At 34.9% G+C, this 22,183-nt stretch overlaps 1 protein-coding gene across 1 annotated transcript in view; it reads left to right on the forward strand.

Moving 5' to 3' along the window:
- Window positions 1-201: 201 nt before the first annotated feature.
- LOC140748356 (integrin beta-6) overlaps window positions 202-22,183 on the forward strand; it is a 49,913-nt gene continuing 27,931 nt past the window's right edge. Inside the window, exon 1 of the mRNA XM_073081200.1 lies at window positions 202-545. Coding sequence (XP_072937301.1) covers window positions 399-545 — 147 coding nt within the window. The 5' untranslated portion in view covers window positions 202-398. The remainder of the gene's footprint in view (window positions 546-22,183) is intronic.

Below are 22,183 nucleotides of genomic sequence, written 5' to 3' on the forward strand. Positions count from 1 at the left end.
ATATTATGAAAATATATATAAGAATTAAAATAAATGTAAGAATTCAATTAGAATAGTAGGTAGGTATTCGATTTGGTCATCTCAAAAGTAATTTCCGCGAATTTTCCCCGAGGTAATGACTCATCTGAATGTCTGAGAACTAAGAGAGTGGATGGGATGAACTGGAACTTTGAATTCGTCTCATTTCGTGTCATTCGCTTCGCCGTCAGTTCACGTTCACTGTTGAAAAGTAGACGTTGTTTGTACCGAGTTGTTCTGAGTTCAGTCTGCGTTCGACAGTGTTACGGTGCGTGCGTTTTTGATCAGGCGAAATAATTCGAGCAAACGAGTTACGACATTCGATTTATAAAATAAAATAAGTGTTCTAATTCAAATTAGTTGTTTAATATTTTTTAAACATGGGAAAAGTGTTGTTACTTTTAGCGGTTATGATATCCGTCGGACAAGTTTTCAGTGATTTTATAGGTTCAGAGGATGTAGGGAGCTGCGACAAATGCATCAGGGTTGGTGGAAGTTGGTGCAACGATCCAGACTTGGAATATACGGTAAGTAATATATTTTACAAGTTTTCCCTGGAATTGATATAAATGAAGATTATTAAAATTTTATTCTCAAGCTCATTGTTAACATTGTTAATGAAATAAATGCTAGATATTATGAATTTAAGAGAGAGCGTTAGTTTTTTAATAGCAACTAGTTTTTCTCTAAAGTAATTTATATTCTTTAAGAACAACCTGAGATGCCTACCTTTTTCATTTTGGAGAATTAATTCCTTATTAAGTTAATTTTATTTTTTTCAAAGTGAGAGGCAATTTGCGAACTTAAAGTAATAATTTATATATTATAAAGTACTTTATCTACTACCTACCCTATTTTACATTGCGATATTAATACAAAATAAACTAGTCAACAAATGATTTATAAAATATAATAAACTATGCGAAAATATAAATTAAACCTGTAAAAAATTATAAGTAGGTAGGTATTACTAATACACGTAGGTACATACATACCTTGTCTCTGAGCTAATTATAATATGGAGAAACAGATCGTTGTCTCCCACCCAAAAAATGTAAAGAAATGCAGTGTAGTTGAATTTTACAAGCACAAGTAGAACTAATATCACATTACGCGTCACTCAAAAAATAAAAGAAATATATATTGATTGGTTGACAAAACAGTTATCAACTGCAAGTTAGCGTCGGTCTCCTTATTTCACGTTTATCGATGTGTAGGTATGCATTTCCATCCCCCCTCCAGTTCCCCCGTACCCCTGGACATAAAATGATATCACAATGGCATAGTAAAAAGTTGATGAATAAAGAGTTTCTCTAAAAATAATTGACGAAATATTTAGTAGATTTTATTCATCACAGCAAAAAGGGGATTTCACAATACTATATTAATTATTGTGAAATAGTTGTAACTCACTTTTGCATTCCTCTGCTGCTCACGGGTCTTCTCCCAGAGTGAGAGGATAAATCACCGCGCTGATCAAGTGCGAATCCGCAGATTTCATAAATCTATGAGAACTAACAAAAACGTTTAAGCGTGTAGGTTTCCACACCAATTGGCAAGAGCTGGAGCTTACTCGACCACGCTGCTCCAATGCGGATTGGATTGTGAAAAACACACTACATATACAAACTTCTACGTATGAATACACAGACAAGAAGTGGTAGACACTTGAACATATTTATTTTATTAAGAACGGAATAAAGGCTGACCTTAACACTTCTGAGGGCAAAGACACCGAATAACGAACTTGCAGACTATTGCCTCGTTTGTTAAAAAGGTAAAACGCGATTTATCTGATAGAATCAGTGATGGAGTTATGACAAAAGTGACAACCACCAGTTATGCTCCACCTTCGAGTACACTCGCCCTTGACCATGCGGATTTTTATCAAATTTAGAATTTGACTTTTACAATAAAGAAACAAAAGGAAAGTTAAGATCTACATGTTGACTGAGAGTGACTGAGAGTTGAGAGTTTTGCGATATTTTCAAATATTTTTAAAACCTGCTAATCTGTAATAAGTTGGTGTACAATGCGCTTGACCCTCCTCTAATTTAAGCAAAAACTAGAACTTTATTGAAAAAGTTTTCTGTCTGTATTTTCAAGAAAAAATAGTGAAGGACAAAAACAAGTTAAAGATATACTCTTGTCTCTTACAACGGAGACGCATCATGACTGTCACTTTTGTATGAATCACATTATTATTATCATTTACTCAATAAACGAGTAAAAAATCATAGTTGAAAACATTAAGAAGTCGACAGAATAACTTAAAAAGAGGAGTAAACTTCGCCTGAGTTGTCAATACCTTGTAGGCGTAGACGAATTCTATTGAGAAGCTTTTTCATTTTTAAAAGCTCTCAAGCTGAGTGGCTGTGAGGGTGACACTATGGAGGGAGAGGGTCAAAACAAAACAAAGACAGCGACGACGGAAGGAAACAATTGACTCAATGAATATGACGAACATTCTACAAGTGCGCAGTTGATCTATTTCTGATCCTGTCACATAATGGATGATGAATTATCACAAGGCATTCCATCTGAAGTGCGCATAACCATTGTAAATTCTTTCTGAACCAATATTCTGCGGACCTGGTAGTCTGCAACGGCACTACGTTTGGTCCACGAAGTTTTAATTGGACGAACTAGTAAGACCGAAGTATTTTTTCGCCTTTCGAATGGAAGTATTAGCAAAATAGGAACATTTTTCCTGGACATGGACAAGGCTAAGAACCCCTGCACTAATATGTATAATCAAGCACCTATAAGTCTTATAGGTGATTCGAAAATATCCGACGCTTTAGTTACCAATCATAATCTTCCTTCACCAAGCTGTGACGAAGTATTCCGAGGTCTGGGATGAACCACTCCAAACTGTAGGAAATAAAAAGTGTAGCTGTCTCATCGACTAGTTAAGTAAAATTGCCTGCTTTCACACAGATTTCCCTTAAAAATGAAAGGGCTCGTTTACTGACTGCCCTAAGGCTGACTGGTAGAACTTCAGGTTTTCATAGACAGGTTGCATTTTTATTCCATAACTATTAGGGATACACCGTAAAATTCGTAGACCGTACGCGTAGCTGCAAACTTGCTAATTACCAGTAGCTAATGAAGTATTTTTTTACGAAATGTTCATAACGAAGCGGAATTAGGATGTAACGTGTTGAAATTACAATCTACAGTGAATGTTTGGAGATACGTGTCCATTGTGTTTCATTTTCAGTGTTAATTGCTAGTTATAATCCTGGGTTCAATCGACAAATTACAGTTAACTGTTTATTAATTTAATCTCTGCTACTTTTAATTTTAAATAGATGCATATCTGTTTTATTCGAAATTATAATTAGTTAGTTTCTATTATGCTTTCCAAATTATTCCTTTAGTTTATATCACCTCAAGGATTTGGTCTTATTTTGAATCTCCAAAGGAGCATGCTTTTGCTCCTTTCATCGAACCATACATCAGATAAAAAGTAGTCTTCTATTTTGTAGCTACTCAAATTGCACGATAGTAATATTTCTAAAAGTAAAGTCATTACTTACTCAGAAACTTGGTGTACAAATTAACGGCTGTGTTATCTGTTATGTAGTTACGCAATTTCCTCTACTATAGATAAGGGGATAAATTCAAATCTTTCTCAAACAACAACAACTAGAGATTCTTGTCCCTGTCATCGTTTTTCAAGTGAACCGACACTTTTCGATTAATTTGTATTATTTGCTCCTATACCTTTCCATAATCATACCTTCCAATACAAACCATAAAATTGAGTTATTAATAATACTACTACTATTCTGTCTTGTTGTTTGTGTATGCATTATCCAATGGTTTTAAGGCAACTTTAACATACGGAGACTTCAGGCTATAAGTGTAGAAATCATCTCTTAATCCATTTATTTTGATATATTACTTGTTATTTTAAATTTAATTAAACTATGGAAATCCACACAAGTGGATATAAGAAATACCTACTGCCCATTAACATAATGTCTTTTCATATTCTTATAACGCAATCAGCTGAAGTATTCTACACGCGATCGATAGGCGAATTTCCTGAGTATAAGGCTGAGACCGCACTACGATTAAACGCGCGCGTTTAACCGCAAGACTGAAACCGCAAAAATATAAAACATATTGCTTTCTATACAAGTGCACGCACTAGTGACTTTTTCAGGCGACTGATTTATTGTTACATTTTGACCGCGGCTTGTTTAAAGCGCGGTTTTTTTGTCTCCCATAGTAATTGTATGGTGGCGCATTGATATAAAGTAAAGATACGTTACTAGCGGGTAAAACACGAAATATACAAAATACACCAATTGGAGTGAATCGACTCCAGTCGCTCTGGCGCGGCGTAGTAACTGACACGTACGTATGTCACTGTACACGTTAAACGTCATTATTTTAGTCTTCTAAGTTCTAAGCCTCAAAATGCCTTTTGTGCAATGTGCGTAAATGTACACATTATGTAAAAAAATACACAAGCTTCATGGAATCACATATCACAAGCAAATGAGGAGAAATCATATATCTTGATAATTTTTCGTGTTTGGTCCGCCATAATTACGTAACTGACAAAAAAGAGATAACGTATTCCTTCCGCATATTAAGTATTAAGCCCGTATTAAGTAGTGATAGAGAAGCAAAATTTACGTAGATATTTACGTATAAATGAATCTTGAAACGCAATAGCAAACATTAGTTGTCTTTTTTTTATCACATTGTTCCAATAGCTCTGTCACTTATAAAATATCAAGTAAGCAAAATGAAAAACGTGCATTTGTGTGTCAATGCGCTCGCGGTTCGCTCACTTATTTGTGTTGTTTAGTGGGCAGGTAACATATCTATAGTTTTAAATATCATTGGTTTTTTATTCAGTCTCGATGGGCGAGCGATGAAACTAACCCCACAACACGTGCTGTTCGCCTGAAATCCATGATGAGACTGAAATAAAAGAAAACCGCAGTGCGTGTTCGTATGCGTTTTGGCGTTTTCAGCTATATTTATTCAGTCTGCGTTTAACCGCAGTGCGTTCTCGGCCTAACCCCAATTTCCAATATCCGCCCTTAGGCTGAGACCGCACTGCGATTAAACGCACGCGTTTAACCGCAAGACTGAAACCGCTAAAATATAAAACATATTGCTTTCTATACAAGTGCACGCACTAGTGACTTTTTCAGTCGACTGATTTATTGTTACATTTTGACCGCGGCTTGTTTAAAACGCGGTTTTTTGTCTCCCATAGTAATTGTATGGTGGGGCATTGATATAAACTAAAGATATGTTACTAGTGGGTAAAACATGAAATATACAAAATACACCAATTGGAGTGAATCGACTCCAGCCGCTCTCGCGGCGGCGTAGTAACTGACACGTATGTATGTCACTGTATACGTTTAACGTCATTATTTTAGTCTTCTAAGCCTCAAAATGACTTCTTGGGCAATGCTTAAATGTACAAATTATGCAAAAAAATACCCAAGATTCATGGAATCACATTTCACAAGTAAATGAGGAGAAATCATTATATCTTGATTGTTTTTCGTGCTTGGTCCGCTATAATTACGTAACTGACAAAATAGAGATAACGCATTCCTTCCACAAGTAGTAATAGAGAAGCAAAATTTACGTACATATTTACGTATGAATGAATGAGTTACTTTCGGGTAAGCAAAAAGAAAAACGTGTATTTGTGTGTTTAGTGTAACACTTATTTGTGTTGTTTTGTGGGCAGGTAACATATCTATAGTTTTAAATATCATTGGTTTTTTATTCAGTCTCTAACCCCACAACACGTGCTGTTCGCCTGAAATCTATGATGAGACTGAAATAAAATTAAGCCAAAAGAAAACCGCAGTGCGTGTTCGTATGCGTTTTGGCGTTTTCAGCTTTTTTTATTCAGTCTGCGTTTAATCGCAGTGCGGTCTCAGCCTTAACTGAACAATAGAGCCTTCTAATACTGATTACTAGTACTACCCTTACATGAGGGTTGAATTGGTATTACTTTTAAGGTTCATATTATTTTCTTCAGATTTCTTTAAAAGCCTCTTTTTATAGGGATAGTGCTGCTTTCTTTGAATGGATGAATGTTGACTTGAATTGCAATTTTAATTTAAATGAAAACAAAATATTGAACAAACATGCATCGGCTAATACATCGTGTAATTCTTCCTTACCACGCCCTTAAAAACACGCACTTAGAGTAGAACCTCTGGAGTCTAATAAGAAAGAAACAATCAAAACAATGAAGATCGTTCATTCCCTACTCGTGACAACAAAATGCAATTGCTTGCACAAAATTATCTATAATTGATTTTATAAAACATAGTAGCAATATTTAAAGGACATCATGACACCATTCTGATACATCTGACAACAGCCATTTGTTATATTTATTTAAATTATTCACATATCCGTCTTTCTTCAGTAATGGGATGCTAATGCGTTGATAACGTATGATATTCTCTAGAACATTTAAAGGAGGATTTGATGATTCATTCAAAAAGGATAAATCTCTTGGCCCGTTGCCATCTTCATTCCTTTATGATAGTGTGTTTAAATAATTGCTTGTAACATGCAACGCAGACTATTTTAATGCGTACTTCAGAGTTGCCGCGGGTCATTGCTGTAATTCTAAACAGATATTTTAGCTTGTGAAATTGCCTTTACATTTGGTTATTGTGTGTCATTCCTTTTTTTGCCTTAAGCAGTTAGCCCCAGTATATATGATTTATTCATCCATATTTAGTTGGCACTGATTTTCATAACTTAATTACTAAATCGAAATTAGATCATAGTTCTTCACGAAGTTAAATCACTTGCGTCGGTGTCTCAGATGATGAGTTAAATCGTCAAGTAACAGTACGTCTCCTATTGTGGCACTGATACATTTACCTTTGTTCCACTAAATTCTACCTTTAACATTGCGAATCGAACGAAAGACTCCATACCCATGAATCCCTGTGATTGAATCTCAATTTCTCGTTTCTCGAACGATAATAATTTTTACTTATTTAAAATTGTAAACTTCATTGATTTATGTATAGATTAGACTCCCTATTTTGGCAAACCTGCATTATTAATAGCATTTAAACTATAACATATTTTAAAAAGGGCACTACAAGAGGTCATTCATACAAATTTCAAATTAGACCGTATTCCAAATCAGGTTTCGTAACATGTTCGAGGGAGCTAATGAAAACGTTTCGCTCACTGCATTTTCATTCATGGCAGCTTTATTAACAAACCGACACTAAATTCAACCATTCTTGGATTGCTTACTTTGTAATTGTTCTGTATACACTTCCATTTAACACGTGAATGAGTAAGAGCGCCGTGTGGGGTGCTACCAATATTGTATAGTACAAACATCCGCCACAATTATGCCGAGAAATGTATTAATAAAGTATTGGTATGAACTTAGCTGATGTTTACTTCTTATAACACGCTGTAATCTTAGGGGATGTTTTTTATAACTACATCTTACTAATCCTAAGCGTGGGGTACTTGATACGAGTATCAAGCACCCCACGCTTTTTAATCTGAATTGAATTATTATTTTAAAAACTTAAATTTTATTATAATTTTATTTTGAGGCGATTCATTATGAGTTATTGATTTATTTTCTAAGAAAAGCGATTTTTTTAGTTTTTTTTTTTAAAACTATTATGTATTTTTATTTTTTTAGTCTGTGAATAACTCATAAACTGGGGAATTAATTAATACAAACACGCTAATAAAAACGTGTTAAAACCGAAGTATTCTTACATAAAAATATCGCCAAGTGTTTAATCTGTGGCTAAAGCTACGTACATAAACCCGTTAACCCATATTCTGTCCGTTTTAAACATTAAGATGTTGCTCAATTTTTACACTGATCTGTAATCACGGGAGTCGAGCATAAAGTGCAAGAACATAATCTTGATGAAACATACAGCTGTGTAATCAATCATGATTTAAGTAACTCGTACGCAACGTGCTCGGTCAATTATGTATATATTGTGCGATTTTTTAAATAATTAATTTTATAGGGCACCAGCAGACATTCTATTTTGAGCATTTGTTAATTTTCGTATGGATGCAGCGATTAAGCGATTACCCGTAAATGTGCGAGCGACAGTCGCAGCTCCTTTTGAACGCTCGGTGCAGCAACAAAACACGAAAAGCGCAGTTCAACATTAAAACACTCGCTAAAACGCATTTTCAACACCGCGACTGAACGCAAGTCGCCAAAACGTTATCCAGCATCGATACAATCGCCAAAACGCGAATCGCTGAAAGTAGCATGTCTGCTAGGACCGTTAACGATAACTTACCACGACCTTTGGGTTTCGACATCGCCTCTCGAGACCGTATTCACAACCCTTTTGTTTTTTCAACCTCGATAATGGCTGATAATAATAACCTCCTTAGTTATGATTGATTGTATGTTTTGTGGTAATTACTTACTGAGGGCGTAATTTCGATATGTCGTGCGTCACACGTCTGACATTTCGTAGCCTTTGACCGACTCGGGTTACAAATTGATCGTTTCGTAACATATTTACGATATTTACGTGGTCAACCCAATCCTCAATTCTGCTTGGAACCTGATTAAATCTGGTCATTCAACTGTGTAACCAAAAGTATTTATCTTGTAATCCGAAACCGACACGTATGCGGCTTCTAACCACAATACGGTAGCTAGCGACATGTGGGAGTCGTATTTGAAATTGCAGTTCCATATGCTTATTATTATTCCGCATTCTACCATCTCGCTCACAAATTTCACAATACAAGGTTGCTTTAAATTTCAATAAAGTGGTTCCAATATTTTATGTTAATTAAAACAGTAACATATACCACTCAATTATTGTATAATTAATACTTAGTATAAATATGTTTTTTTTTAAATAAAGTAAAATTTCCTTAAGGCTAAGAATTAAGAACTCATCGGTTAAATCGCACCGACATACGGAATATGAATACTTTCCGCGTGTGGATGCGTTTATAAACCGCTTCGCGAATTCGCGTTTAAAAATCGCTCCATAACTTCATAACCTTAACTATACGTAGATGCCATTACCCGGCGTTGCATGGACTTCTTTGAACTAGTCGTACGTATTTCCACATAAATCGACGGGTCCTACGTAAACTGGTGCAAGTGCGTTTTCACAACTTTACAGTAGAGCGATTTGAATGTTCTAATGCGTGTAACTTTAACATTATTCAACGTACATAGTTAAAATTTTAAATAGGTATAATTGAATCCTTTTGAAAAAAAACTGCATTATACGTGAATAATGTTAAAGTTACACGCATTAGAACATTCAAATCGCTCTACTGTAAAGTTGTGAAAACGCACTTGCACCAGTTTACGTAGGACCCGTCGAAATGATAAATCTAAGAAACCTTATCCCGTCTACCTACCTATTAACTGAGACAAATTACGTATAAATCTAGTTCACGTTAGTATCTGTACTTTAGGTCGGTATTCAAATCTTGAATGGCGCCCCGGGATATCTCCAATACTGTTATATTGTCTATAATCCCTGCTATTAAGTAATTTATGCCACAACTAGCTAAACTGGTCGAGAGAACCATTAATCATTAAGACTACTGTATTACGTTCTACTATACCTATTACCTATAATGGAAGTAGGTAAGTACACGGTGGTTATACTGCGGTGGTACCATCACCATATATAGTTACATACACCTACACACATACAACGTTTACCTGTAAACACCTGTATTTTTTACCGACTTCCCAAAGAAGAGAGATCTATTCGGCGCATATGTTTTTTATGTATGCCCAGCAATTTTTCGCGATTGTATGCGGCTAGTTTCTCAGGGGGTCCCTTTTCATTTCAATTGGAAAATTTTCGCTAGTTTTCCCCGAAACGCGGAAAAACATGATTTCTTATACTTATTGATGTTTTGCACTTGTTTATAGAATCCGATCACAACTATATTGCCACCCTTGAGGGCCAAGATGGTCACGTAAACATAAATCAGCCGGCATCCGCAAACTTTCACTGAAAAACTGTTTAAAAGGTTTTAAAGGAGTCGAACCACAAAGGGCTCTACCCTTTGTGGTTCGACTCCAGCGGCACCACCGCCACACCTATTTCTGCCTAATAACAGCAGTGTTAGGCGTTGCTTTTTGTTCCGTTTTGGAGGGTGTGGTAAGGGAGACATACTTTTCCGAGGCATTCCAGCTTAGTCCTCAGGGGTAGCGGCGCATCTGTGGCCGACCTCAGGTAAGAGTATCTAATCCTATCTGGGGTTGATTACAGATGTCTATGGGCGGCGGTAGTCACTTACCATCAGGTGGACTGCATGCTCGTCTGCTACTCCTATATTAAAAAAAAATAAAAAAAGCAAGAAGTGCTTCTCATTAGAAATAAGTATGACAATTGTTCCACATTCGAACCACACTGGCTCTACCACCTTTCAACTAATATATTTTCTCTTTAGTTTAACTTTTTTCGAGTTATCAGTTGATTTAACTTGTAATTACAGACTGAAACTGTATTTATTTGTCCCACTCATAAAAATACGACTTAATGTGGCATTGACCAATATTTAGCGGTTCGACCGTGACTCGAAATCTATTTCGCAATTACTCTCATTATGCTTGATTAAGCGCCTCAGTACAGAATTAAAGGGGGGCTACACAAAAAGGTTGTAATTGTAACAATAATATTGATATCTTTATGTTATAATTACTCTTATTTGTTTCGTTCACGCAATCGTTATAATTATGGTATGACAGACTTATTTCTTTAATATTCTTTTTTTTATCTTACAATAGTGGCAGACGAGCATACCGTCCACCTAATGATAAGTAACTACTGCCGCCCATGGACATCTATAATCAAACCCTAGATACCTAAGATACATACCTGAGGTCGCTCACAGATGCGCCGCTACCTTTAAAGATTAAGCCAGAATGCCTCTGAAAATGTCTTCCTTACCCTGTCTTAAAACGGAACACAGCAATGCTTACTGTTGTTGTTAGGTAAAAATAAGTAGGTGTGGCGACAGAGGGTTCTACCACTTTCAACCACCATCACACATTTTTTTATTCCAAATGCATTAATAGTCGTATAATGTACGTAATGATTCGATCTTTAATATTTTTTTGAAAATGCTCAATTAAAATACACATTTCAAAGTCGCCGACGTGCACACGTCATTCAGCTTATACACACAGATAGACGGACATTAGTTTTAATTATGATTAATAATGACCCATGATTACATAGGATCGTTTTTAATAAGTGACTTCTTGTTCATAATAAGGAAGTCCTTTTAAGTTAAAAAGCGATTTATAATAAGGACCATATACATTCCGATACCATATCTAGGCGTGGAGTGAGATTTATGAGAACATTTCGCCCTTCCGATATGTACAATCGTAAATAAATAGATATACTCGTGATAATTACTGTATTGTATCTGCAAAGACTCCATACATATACGTAACAAAGCAAAACATATGACCGAGCACTTATTACACCGAGCACAGTGACAACCTAGTGGTTAAGAAACTCGGCCTCTCGATCGAGGGGTCTGAGGTTCAAATCCCACACACCTCTGATTTTTTCAAAGTTATGTGCGTATTGGAAATCAATTATCACTTGCTAAATGGTGAAGGAAAATATCGTGAGGAAATCTGCATACCTGAGAGATTCATAAAAAAAGAGAAATCTCAAAGGTATGTGAAGTCTACCAATACGCACTTGGCCAGCGCGGTGGACTATGGCCTAATCCTTCTCATCATGACAGGAGACCCGTGCCCAGCAGTGAAACAGTAATGGGTTGCTGATGATGATGATTCATGGTTCGACTCCGGAGACATATAATACTTCGATCAACAATACTATATATATTTTTGTTGATATCGATCGAAGGTCTAATAACACCAGTGTAAAGCACTGCTGTGTTGTGTGAAACCATGACACAGCAGCGCTTGTTGTAAATACTTTTCCCAGGAATTCCAACTTAGTCCTCAGGGGTAGCAGCGCATCCGTGGCCGACCTTAGGTAGGAATATTTAATCCTATCTGGGGTTGATTACAGATGTCCATGGGCGGCAGTAGCCACTTGCCATCAGATGCAGGTTTCCTCACGATAAAACAGTGATAATACGCAGATAACATCAAAAAATCAAACTTGGTATTCTAACATGGAACCCCCGATTATGAGACCAAGTTTTAAACACTAGGCTATCACCTTTACGAATTAAAACAAGGTAAATACTATACATAACAAATGTTTTGCTTAAAGGGCGCGTTCATTCGGGTGGACAGGCGAGTCTCGCAATCAACGGTACCGCCTTCCGAGTTAACTGCAATTCGAAGTGTGGCCCAATCGATAAGCGGTCGCGGGTTTTCAAATTCATATCATAATTATCATTACGATTATATCTGAGCATATTTATGAATAGGAATATTATCTGAGCGATCAAATGCTCTCTAATGTACACTTCTAATTTTTAACCCTTATCTAAACCATTATATCATTATATCATTACTATGTTTGAAGTTGAACTATTACTCGACCGGGAAGGTTCTACCGCCATACCTATATTTATGGTGAAGCAGTTTTGCATTTAGGAAAAAGGATATGAATACAGAACGGCTTCAAATGGGTCGCCTTTAGGTAAACGTTCTACATGTAGTTGGTTAAATATTTTATGGCGGCATTGATTTACCATCAGATAGTGCACCTGAAAGCTCGTTTTTTTTATTTCAAACTTCTAAAAGAAAACTCCATCCTAATTAAAATTAAATTTCGTACAAAATATAGTATAATATTCATATTTTTAAAAAAATATCGTTTATCGTATTCTCATTACTTCTACCAATCAGTTCAAGTGCCCACGCGTTACGTACTCATAGATCATATTTCCCTTTCTACTTGTACGATAGGACAAGTTCTGAACTGCAAATAGAATCGTACACTTTCCTGGAGACTCGCCAATCCTATAAAGATTTTTCGGCAAACGTCTGCATTACTTTACAATACTGTCATTGCTCGGAGGGCGTTGAACTCTGTCACATATAGTTTTACGGAACTCGATTTAAAAGTGTTGACCGCTTTTTACTTGTATGAGTTGATTACATGTACGTAAATGTTTAAAAATAATTTATACCTCGTTACCGTGGACACAAAAGTGCCAGTGACGCTTTTTCCAATTTATGTTATCAATAAATTACTCTATTTTAAATATATACTACGAATTAGCCTACAACCTACATTAATTACACATTATTAGTAACGCCATAGTGCGGGATTTCGGCGATTAAGGAAATTAGTTTTTTCATTACCTTCCTCGTTTGTATTATTATTTAAACCTGCTTATGTGTTACATATACGTTATAATGTGTGTTAATAGCTACCAATTCTTAGTTTAAAACCCATCTATGATTTAGACTTTGTTAATGAACGATTTAGTAACGACCGATTTGTCAGACATTGTAACTCCACGTATACTTAGCTAAATTAATAAATGTATTTTATAATTCTGTATAATTAGTAGCAAACTCCATGAGTCAAGCGGTGTGGAATACCACGAAAGGCAGATGATGCGGGTGATTTCATTATTTCGCGAAAACAATACCTACGGCCCTTTGTTGATAGATCGAGGGTTAAGGAAACATTTTTAATTCAATGAAAACATACTTCTGCGCATGTTTTTAGGTAGCAGTTTTCGCTCGTCTACATTTTATGTGTATTATTTTCCGCTATTTGTCAGTCCTATGACATTAGTTTGTGAGGAAATAATTATTTTTTCATGAGCATAAGTAAATAATGTTTTAGCAGATCGAATGCCTCATTTGACTGATATAAAGAATTAATCAGTGAGCAATCCCAATTAGAGAATGCCCTAAACTTTGGGCGAAAATACGATAAGAAGTAGTAATGAGTGTATGATCGGTTTTAAGTAAGACTACCTACTTCCCTTTTTTAACAAAAATATGGATGGATAACATACGAACGGCATGTTAGATAAATAAATCAACTATCTAAGATAATTATCTAAGAACGGCATACTCATATATTGCTTCCTGTACTTAAAATATGCCTGTTTGCCCATCATTGAGTAATACATTTTCGATATATAAACTATATGCACATATTATGAACCGACTATCGAATCTATTATTGTTACAATTCTAGCGTTATTTTAATTTTTCACGTTAAAGAATCGGCTTATTAATTTAATTTATTCAATTCATTTGAATATTATTCCATTTGTATCTTTGTATCAATACAATTTCACGGTCAATCTGGGAATCTTATTTTGAATAATAATTAACTATGAGTCATTGTATATACATAGTTATATATTCATATAAAAATAACGTACGAAAAAATATTTTTATTCTATTTATATTTAAAAATTATTATATTATATTCTAGGAATATTTCTCACAACAACCCAGGTCGGGTACCAATATCCTATTCAGTATAGGTAGGTACATAAGTATAACGTAATGTTGTGAAAAACAATAGATCTATTTGTAGTTTGAAGACAAGTTTTGATCAGGAAACTTCACGGAAAATATAAGTATTATTATCAGAAACAGACACATAATCAGAAACAAGTTTAAACAAATCTCGTTTTATAACAAAACAGTGATACATACATATTATATACTAAACCATACTTGGTCATAATCATAACATAATTATTTCTAGAATAATTACATTGCTGTTGTATCATAGCATACAATCTACAAGGAATGCGGTGTTCGTTACGTTAATTATTTTATGCGTAGGCGTTCTCGATAATGTTGATCATACCAACTCGAACGGCGCCGGTTTCGTTTTTATTTCATCTTTTAACTACGAACTGGTTGCGGGCCTGTACCTAGCTGTCACAATGGGGATACTATCTTTAATATTCCTGCGTACCACCCACGCGAAAACAACCTTATTACGAGTCGTATACAACGCTTGTGGGCTTACCATCATTAAAGATTCGAAATAGAAATGTGGGACAAAGATGAAAAATGACGAAATATAGAGTAAGAGAATAGACAATTTGTACGGAATGTACGCAAAGTATTTTCAGAAACAATAACTACATATACATGTAGTGAATCTCGTTCAATTGGATTGTTTGGAATATAAATTTAATCATCATCATCATCATCATCAACCCATTACTGTCCCACTGCTGGGCACGGGTCTCCTCTCAGAATGAGAAGGATTAGGCCATAGTCCACCGCGCTGGCCAAGTGCGTATTGGTAGACTTCACATACCTTTAAGATTTTTATCTCTCAGGTATGCAGGTTTCCTCACGATGTTTTCCTTCACCGTTTAAGCAAGTGATAATTAATTTCTAATACGCACATAAATTTGAAAATCAGAGGTGCGTGCCTGGGATTTGAACCTCGGACCCCTCGATCGAGAGGCCGCGTTTCTTAACCACTAGGCTATCACTGCTTTTAATATATAAATTTAATATAATCAAGTAATTTATGTCGCCCTCTAACGAATACCGCCCGAATCGTGCCCAGCAGTAGGACATAATTGAGTTTGTAGGCAAAGCACTTTAATTAAATTAATCCTTTATTCATAGGAATCAACAAATAATGAAATGATATAGAGAGCGAAACCTGAATGTTATTTATATTTTTTTAAATAAACATACGTGTACTAATTTTACCTAAATATAAATATGTAACTGCACCCACGATAAAAAATAATTTTTCGTCTAAAGCTTTGTTTAATCTAAGGTATGTCTCAGTCTACCAAGATGGTTGGCAACCGTACTTTAAAGTAATGCCGTCTCTATCCGTTTGTTATGATAAACTTGAGAGGGAAGTCGCGAATCGATAAAATCTCGAACGATTAAACGTAATAGAGCAGCCGGGGGAGAGTAATCATCGCCATCTCCATTGTTATTGCTGCCCACATGGGCTTATGCACTTAGTAACCTCTGTCACGCCAATAGTTTATTGCCCCGGCTCTCGTGGTATTCAAGTGCCTTGTTGTTCTTTTTCTGGAAACTTTTATTACTTCAAACAGACCTCACAGAAATTCATTATAATTACAGATATCGGCAGTTATCGCCTAGTCATTTAAATCTGCTTCTCGATCGAAAGTTCAGAGGTTGGAATTCCATGCACGTTAAGATTTATTTTAATTATGTATGTATTAGAAATTACAATGTTTACTTGCCTTAATGCAGGAAAACATCGCGAGGAAACCTACATATAAATTTAACCTAACCTAAACTAACCTACATACCTAAAGTATGTAGACTCTTCCTAAGCCTTGTAATTCAGGACAGTGATATACTGTTATAAGATAATACACAAATCACTCCAATAATAAAAAAAATACTCCTTTTGTTCAAAGTCGGTTAAAATTTTTCATAAGACAAACGTTAAGAGCTTGTTAAAGTGGAACGTGCTAAGATGTATGCTCCAGTTTTTATTCACACTCATTTTTCTTACATTGTGTTGTCTCGTAGTAGATACTGATATAATTTAATGAATGGATATAAATAACATTGAAAAGAAAATACCTATAAATGAAATTGCCAACTATGAATTAATACCTACTAGTTTTTGCCTGCGGCTTCGCCCGCGTTTAAAAGAAACTAATATAACATACTAACATACATAAAACTGTAAATTCGTACCTTCAACTTTGCTAAAGATCATCACTTGATCAAATACATAGTTTACTATTCAATTCTTACTAATACCGATTAAAATAATAGATGTTTTAAGTCCAGAAGAACGATTCTCCGATCGATCCCTAGTTCCCGTGGGATTTCCGGGATAAAAACTATCCTATGTCCTTTCTCGGGTCTCAGACTATCTTTGTACAAAATTTCATTAAAATCGGTTCCGTAGTTTAGGCGTGAAGAAGAGACAACCAGACAGACAGAGTTACTTTCGGATTTATAATAAAAGTAAGGATTACGAATGTTCAATTTGACTAGAATGTTCAATAAAATATTAAAGGAGATGTTTCATTTTCGGCCATCTCATGTACACTATATCTAAAATACATGAATAATTTGTATAATTGAAGAAAAATACACATATATTTTGATAACCTAAAGTATTCCTGTTTAAAAATATTTAAAACAAGCATTCCTCATTGAAATATTAAATATGGCGGAATACTGTCAATGCCAAGTTTTCAAAACTGTCGATGTCGGTCAGGGAACCTATGTGTACCCCACACATAGGTTACTATACTCTTTGGATGTCGGTAATTCTGTATTTCGCTGTTTTTGTCGTAAAGTTATTGTTACGTTAATACTTTACAACCTGGCTTTTGTTTTGGGTATCCCGTTATTATTTCTGAATTCACTTAATTATTTATAATAATTATAACAAAACCACCATTTAAATAGTATCTGGTTTTATAGGTGTAAGTGACATGTCAAATTAAAAAAGAAGTTGTCAATTTGATATGTGTAAAAGTGTATATATACATATTATATAACAGTAGAATCCAATGTAAACGTTGAATAAATATGTACTGGTGAGAAGATTCCATTTCAATCCTGAATATGTTTCTGCTCTGTGCTGCTTACGATTTTGGACTGATTCTACCTTATTTGTTTACCCAGCTTTTGTTTTATGGACTCTATGTGATTTTCTTGCGATCGCTGTGGATTGTGTTGACAAGGATTCAATATCATCAGGTAAAATATACATGAGTTAGTTGTATTAATCGTGAAATAATCGTTAATAATTTTAAACTAGAGAAGCTAATCTTTTTATATTCCTCTTTTTTTAGATAATTACAATAGCAAGACAAGGACATTCTTGGGATGACAAAATAATGCGTTATTATTGCAACTATATCGCTGGGCAACGAACCGTACTCGTAGGTAGCTGCGCTCACATTATGACCATTGTTTGATGTTCGGGCTGAGCTCGTCACAGGATATTACAGAACCTGCTACTTATTGGATGAGAATATTGATAAGGGAAGATATTGAAAATGAATAAATAATGTATCTTAGTAAAGAATAAATAAAAATAATATCTAAATGTGTACTTAAAGTTGGTTTATTTACACACTTAAATGTTTTAACTAAAATAAATTGGTATAGAAGTACATATTTTGGTATGTTTGTTTTATAAGGTTTATGAAAGTAAATATAATTAATGTTTATCAAATATAGGTATTGTTTCTCAATACATACAATACTATATTTATATATCTACGCCCATTCGCGTAAAAAATACATTAAAAAGTATATAATGTATATAGTAAGTTAAAATAGAATGACAGATGACATTATTACGGTAATCACTACCGCCATGATGTTATTCCACTGTTGTGTTGCAAGTTTAAGTGTAAATTTTTTTTTTTAAACAATTGAACATGATTTGAAGAAAATGAACCCCTACGAATTGCTCTTTGCATGTTTTCTTAGTTTTTAGTATAGTGTACAAAAGGTGGCCGGGAGCCCATACATTTTGAAACATCTCCTTTAAGTAGCCAACCCTGCAGTTCACCTGATGCAGATCAACCCCAAATAGAATTGACTACCCGACTAAATTAGAACGCGTCGTATATACTCGTACGAGTATCTTTGTTACCAGCCTCTTCATGCGAACACAATAGTTCTGTCAAACATAATTATAGCTTGTCTAGATTGTCTAGCGCGATGATGCTATAATACATAATTATTAGTAATGTATAAGTAAATAAAAAAAACTTGTTTGAAGGCTTTCGGTGATTTGTGAAATCTAATCTCACTGCTTCTTTGTCATTCATTGATTCATGCAGCCTTGAAGAGCCATCACTATTCAACAATGCGGAGTAATGAAGCACGAGACACGCGTGTAAATCACCTCTCACATCGTATGTAGCGGTATAGTACCATGTAATGTATAGGGCATGGTATTCTGTAATGCTGTATCCACACACTTGGTATTTGCCAAACACTAAACCTCTACAAATCCACAAACGTGTGGTCGCGGCGCAAACGCTTGCAGCAAATTCTCTTTGCGAAAAAACCGACGGTCCATTGCATCGGCTTTATGTGCGTGCAAACCTACACTAATCAAGTCAAATGTTCTATCCGCACATTTGAATTTGTAACGGTTTGTAGAGGCAATCGTGCGAATACAGCATTAAATTAATTTATAATGTCGAAAGATCTGATGATAGGACAAATTATCCAATTATAATCCTAAAAGATCCGATGATAATCTCGACGAACCTGGGAAATGATAAATTTAAAAATGTCAATGGCGTTACTCTCTTTGACATTACTAGTGATTAACGTTCTGAATGTCGCATCCAATTATTTTCGGAACGAATTCGTGGCGGCATCTTAAAGATTAACTATAAATTCCACGTCAAACGACTAATGCTACACCATAAATGGAAGCTGTTTCGACATTAGTCAGAATGTGATAGAAAAACTGCAAGATATGCAAGGTTATAAGCCTAGAAAATAACAAACACTATAGATGGACATTTCATTATTCATTTATATAGACAGAGAGACAAAGACAAAAGTAGTAGAGTTATCTTCACGTCCGCGTCATACAAGTTGCCAACTCTGGGCATTAGTTCGAGTGGCGCCACGCTGGTGGAAATATTTTACACGGAAGTACAATAAATTAATACATAATACAGGTCAGGAATAATCGTTGATATATACGAGTATGTTTATTGTTCAACACTGTGTATGCAGAATTGCAGATCCATTTACTTAAGAACAACTGTCCGGTACAAATTTTGAAAAATAAAATGTAATATGTCTGAAATGATAGGTTACAAATTTTATACTCAAGTTTGTACTAGTAAACGCAATTTACAAATTATTATGTAACATACTTTAATGTTCCTCATTAAAATAGCTTTAACAATTAAACGTAATATAATAAGTTAAAATCATGAAAACAAAAATGTTAAGTGACCCAATAATTCCCGAAAAAGAATATATCTTCGGAACGAGCAAACATTACAATGAAATATATAACCAATAGAATTTACTAATTCGTTAATGGAAACCAAATTAGTTCCTCAAAGATATTTAAAACCTTCAGAATCAGTTTTGAAATGAGGGGCGTCCCAATTTCACCACGATACCACTTCCAGTAATCTGATCTGTACCAATATTTGTAACTGTGGTTAATTCAGCTAGTCTCACTCAATCTCGGCCGTTTAAGAGTTGCAATTTATGTCATTCTTCAAGTGGAACCGGCTTCCCTTATAAAGTTGAAGGTATAATGAAGACCTAATATGATACCGGCTAACTACTCGCTGTTAACTACTCTTGGTAAAACATAACTACAGACATATGAGCAGTTTCTTATTGTTGTTATAGACCGCGTAAAACTGCTAGTCCGCCCTGAATATAAAAATGAATCACGTCGCCATAGCAAATTGTTTGACTAGACCTGCTCGCAATAACTTCAGAGCGGGCTAACAGTTTAGCGCGGACTATACTTAATCAAAATCTCCAATAATGGATCGTACACCGTGCGACTACCCGCGTGGCGGAGCGGTCACCATGCCGGTCTGACGAGCAGAGGGTCCCGGGTTCGATCCCCGGCCAGACAGATTTCTAAATGATGAATTTAGATTTCTGTTTCTGGGTCTGGGTGTTTGTGTAATGTCTCTGTGTGTGTCCATAGTACCCACGATACAGGGAATCCTAGTGTGGGGCTGTGAGTGTAGAAAGCGTTTTAGTATTTTTTTTTAGTACATTGACTAAAAAGATCAATTATGTAGTTTGGTTCAAATTGTATGGTCAGAGTGCAATTTGTCTACTTAAATTCTCTTAGTGCTAATGTACTAACTAGTAGTTTTGACTGCAACGAATAATCTAGAAGTCTTGTATTTAACAAGACCTGTTGTTTTCTAATTAATCGAGTTATCAATGGATCAGCTATATCTTGGACAGGTTCAACCGCGCCGTCCTGAAAAGTGACAGAAAAAAATGAAACGGAAATATACAAAAATGCTACACAGATTGTTTATCTGTATCTAAACATATATTTTTCAAAAAGGAACGTAACTAAAACATTATGATTATATTTATATAGTCTAAAACCTAATGTAAGACATAAAGTTGCAATATGAGGAACAAACCGTTTCATTTATCCTGCCAAATGTTTTGTCCTTATGGGTATTGCCAAGACCAAGAATTCAGACTAGACTGAGTCACCGAGGGATTTTTTTAAATATTGCATACGTTAAAATTACGGTATAAATGAAAATTGCATTCGATTAAAAAATAAATATAATATCTACTGATATCTGAAACGTTACTCATACACGAGGAAGTTTCAGTATTGCGATATTTTGGTACTATTTAATTACATTATAGTACTTTCCATACAACAAGTGGAGTAAGTACGTAAGTGGATATGAATCCTTAAAGTGAAACAATCGCTATCTACTTTTCGGCTTATCGGGCTTAGAATCCAGACTGATAGAATTTGAACCCTAATTTTACTACTAACAAACGAATGTTTATACCTAATTGAATGAAACTTATTGTTGTCTACGAAATCATATCAAAATATTTTCTCGTTAATCTGCCAAGAGATCTCAGCACAAACTTGACTTGCATAATACGGAAAAAGCTTACCAATATTATTAATATCTATTTCAATACCTTTAAAATGTATCTGTATGACTTTCAATTCCCTCATCATCAACTCATTACTGTCTAGTGTATCATCAGAGATATCTGATGATACACTAGACAGTAATGATGATGACAGATACCATTGATGATAATCAATACCTTTAATAGGTCAATATCGCCATTTATTATCGCAATTAATTTCAGGAATTCCATAATTACCAGAAATCTTTCACTAAAGTGTTTCTAGCTTTGAAAGTTAGAAAACTTTGTATGAATATCTATTTCTATGACACGAATGACTATTTAATAAAAAATGAGATGGTCAAAATGTAAAATATATTAAAGTTATCTAGGTGAAGTGAATACTTATTTTCTAAGTACAACAGTTCCGCCCGCGTGGATTTTCTTTCCAACGGTAGAGAGTATCCTATGTATAAATCCAAGTCATAAAATATCTCTGCACCAAATTTTACCCAAATGCGATTAGTAGTTTTTACGTCAGAAAGTAACAAACATACATCAATCCTCGCAAAATGTCTCATTTACAATATTAGTAAGGAGTAGAGGTGAGGCGTATATACT

Source organism: Epargyreus clarus, unplaced genomic scaffold, assembly GCF_041222505.1.
Source record: "Epargyreus clarus isolate Ecla_fem2 unplaced genomic scaffold, WU_Ecla_fem_2.2 ptg000015l, whole genome shotgun sequence".
NCBI lineage: Eukaryota > Metazoa > Arthropoda > Insecta > Lepidoptera > Hesperiidae > Epargyreus > Epargyreus clarus.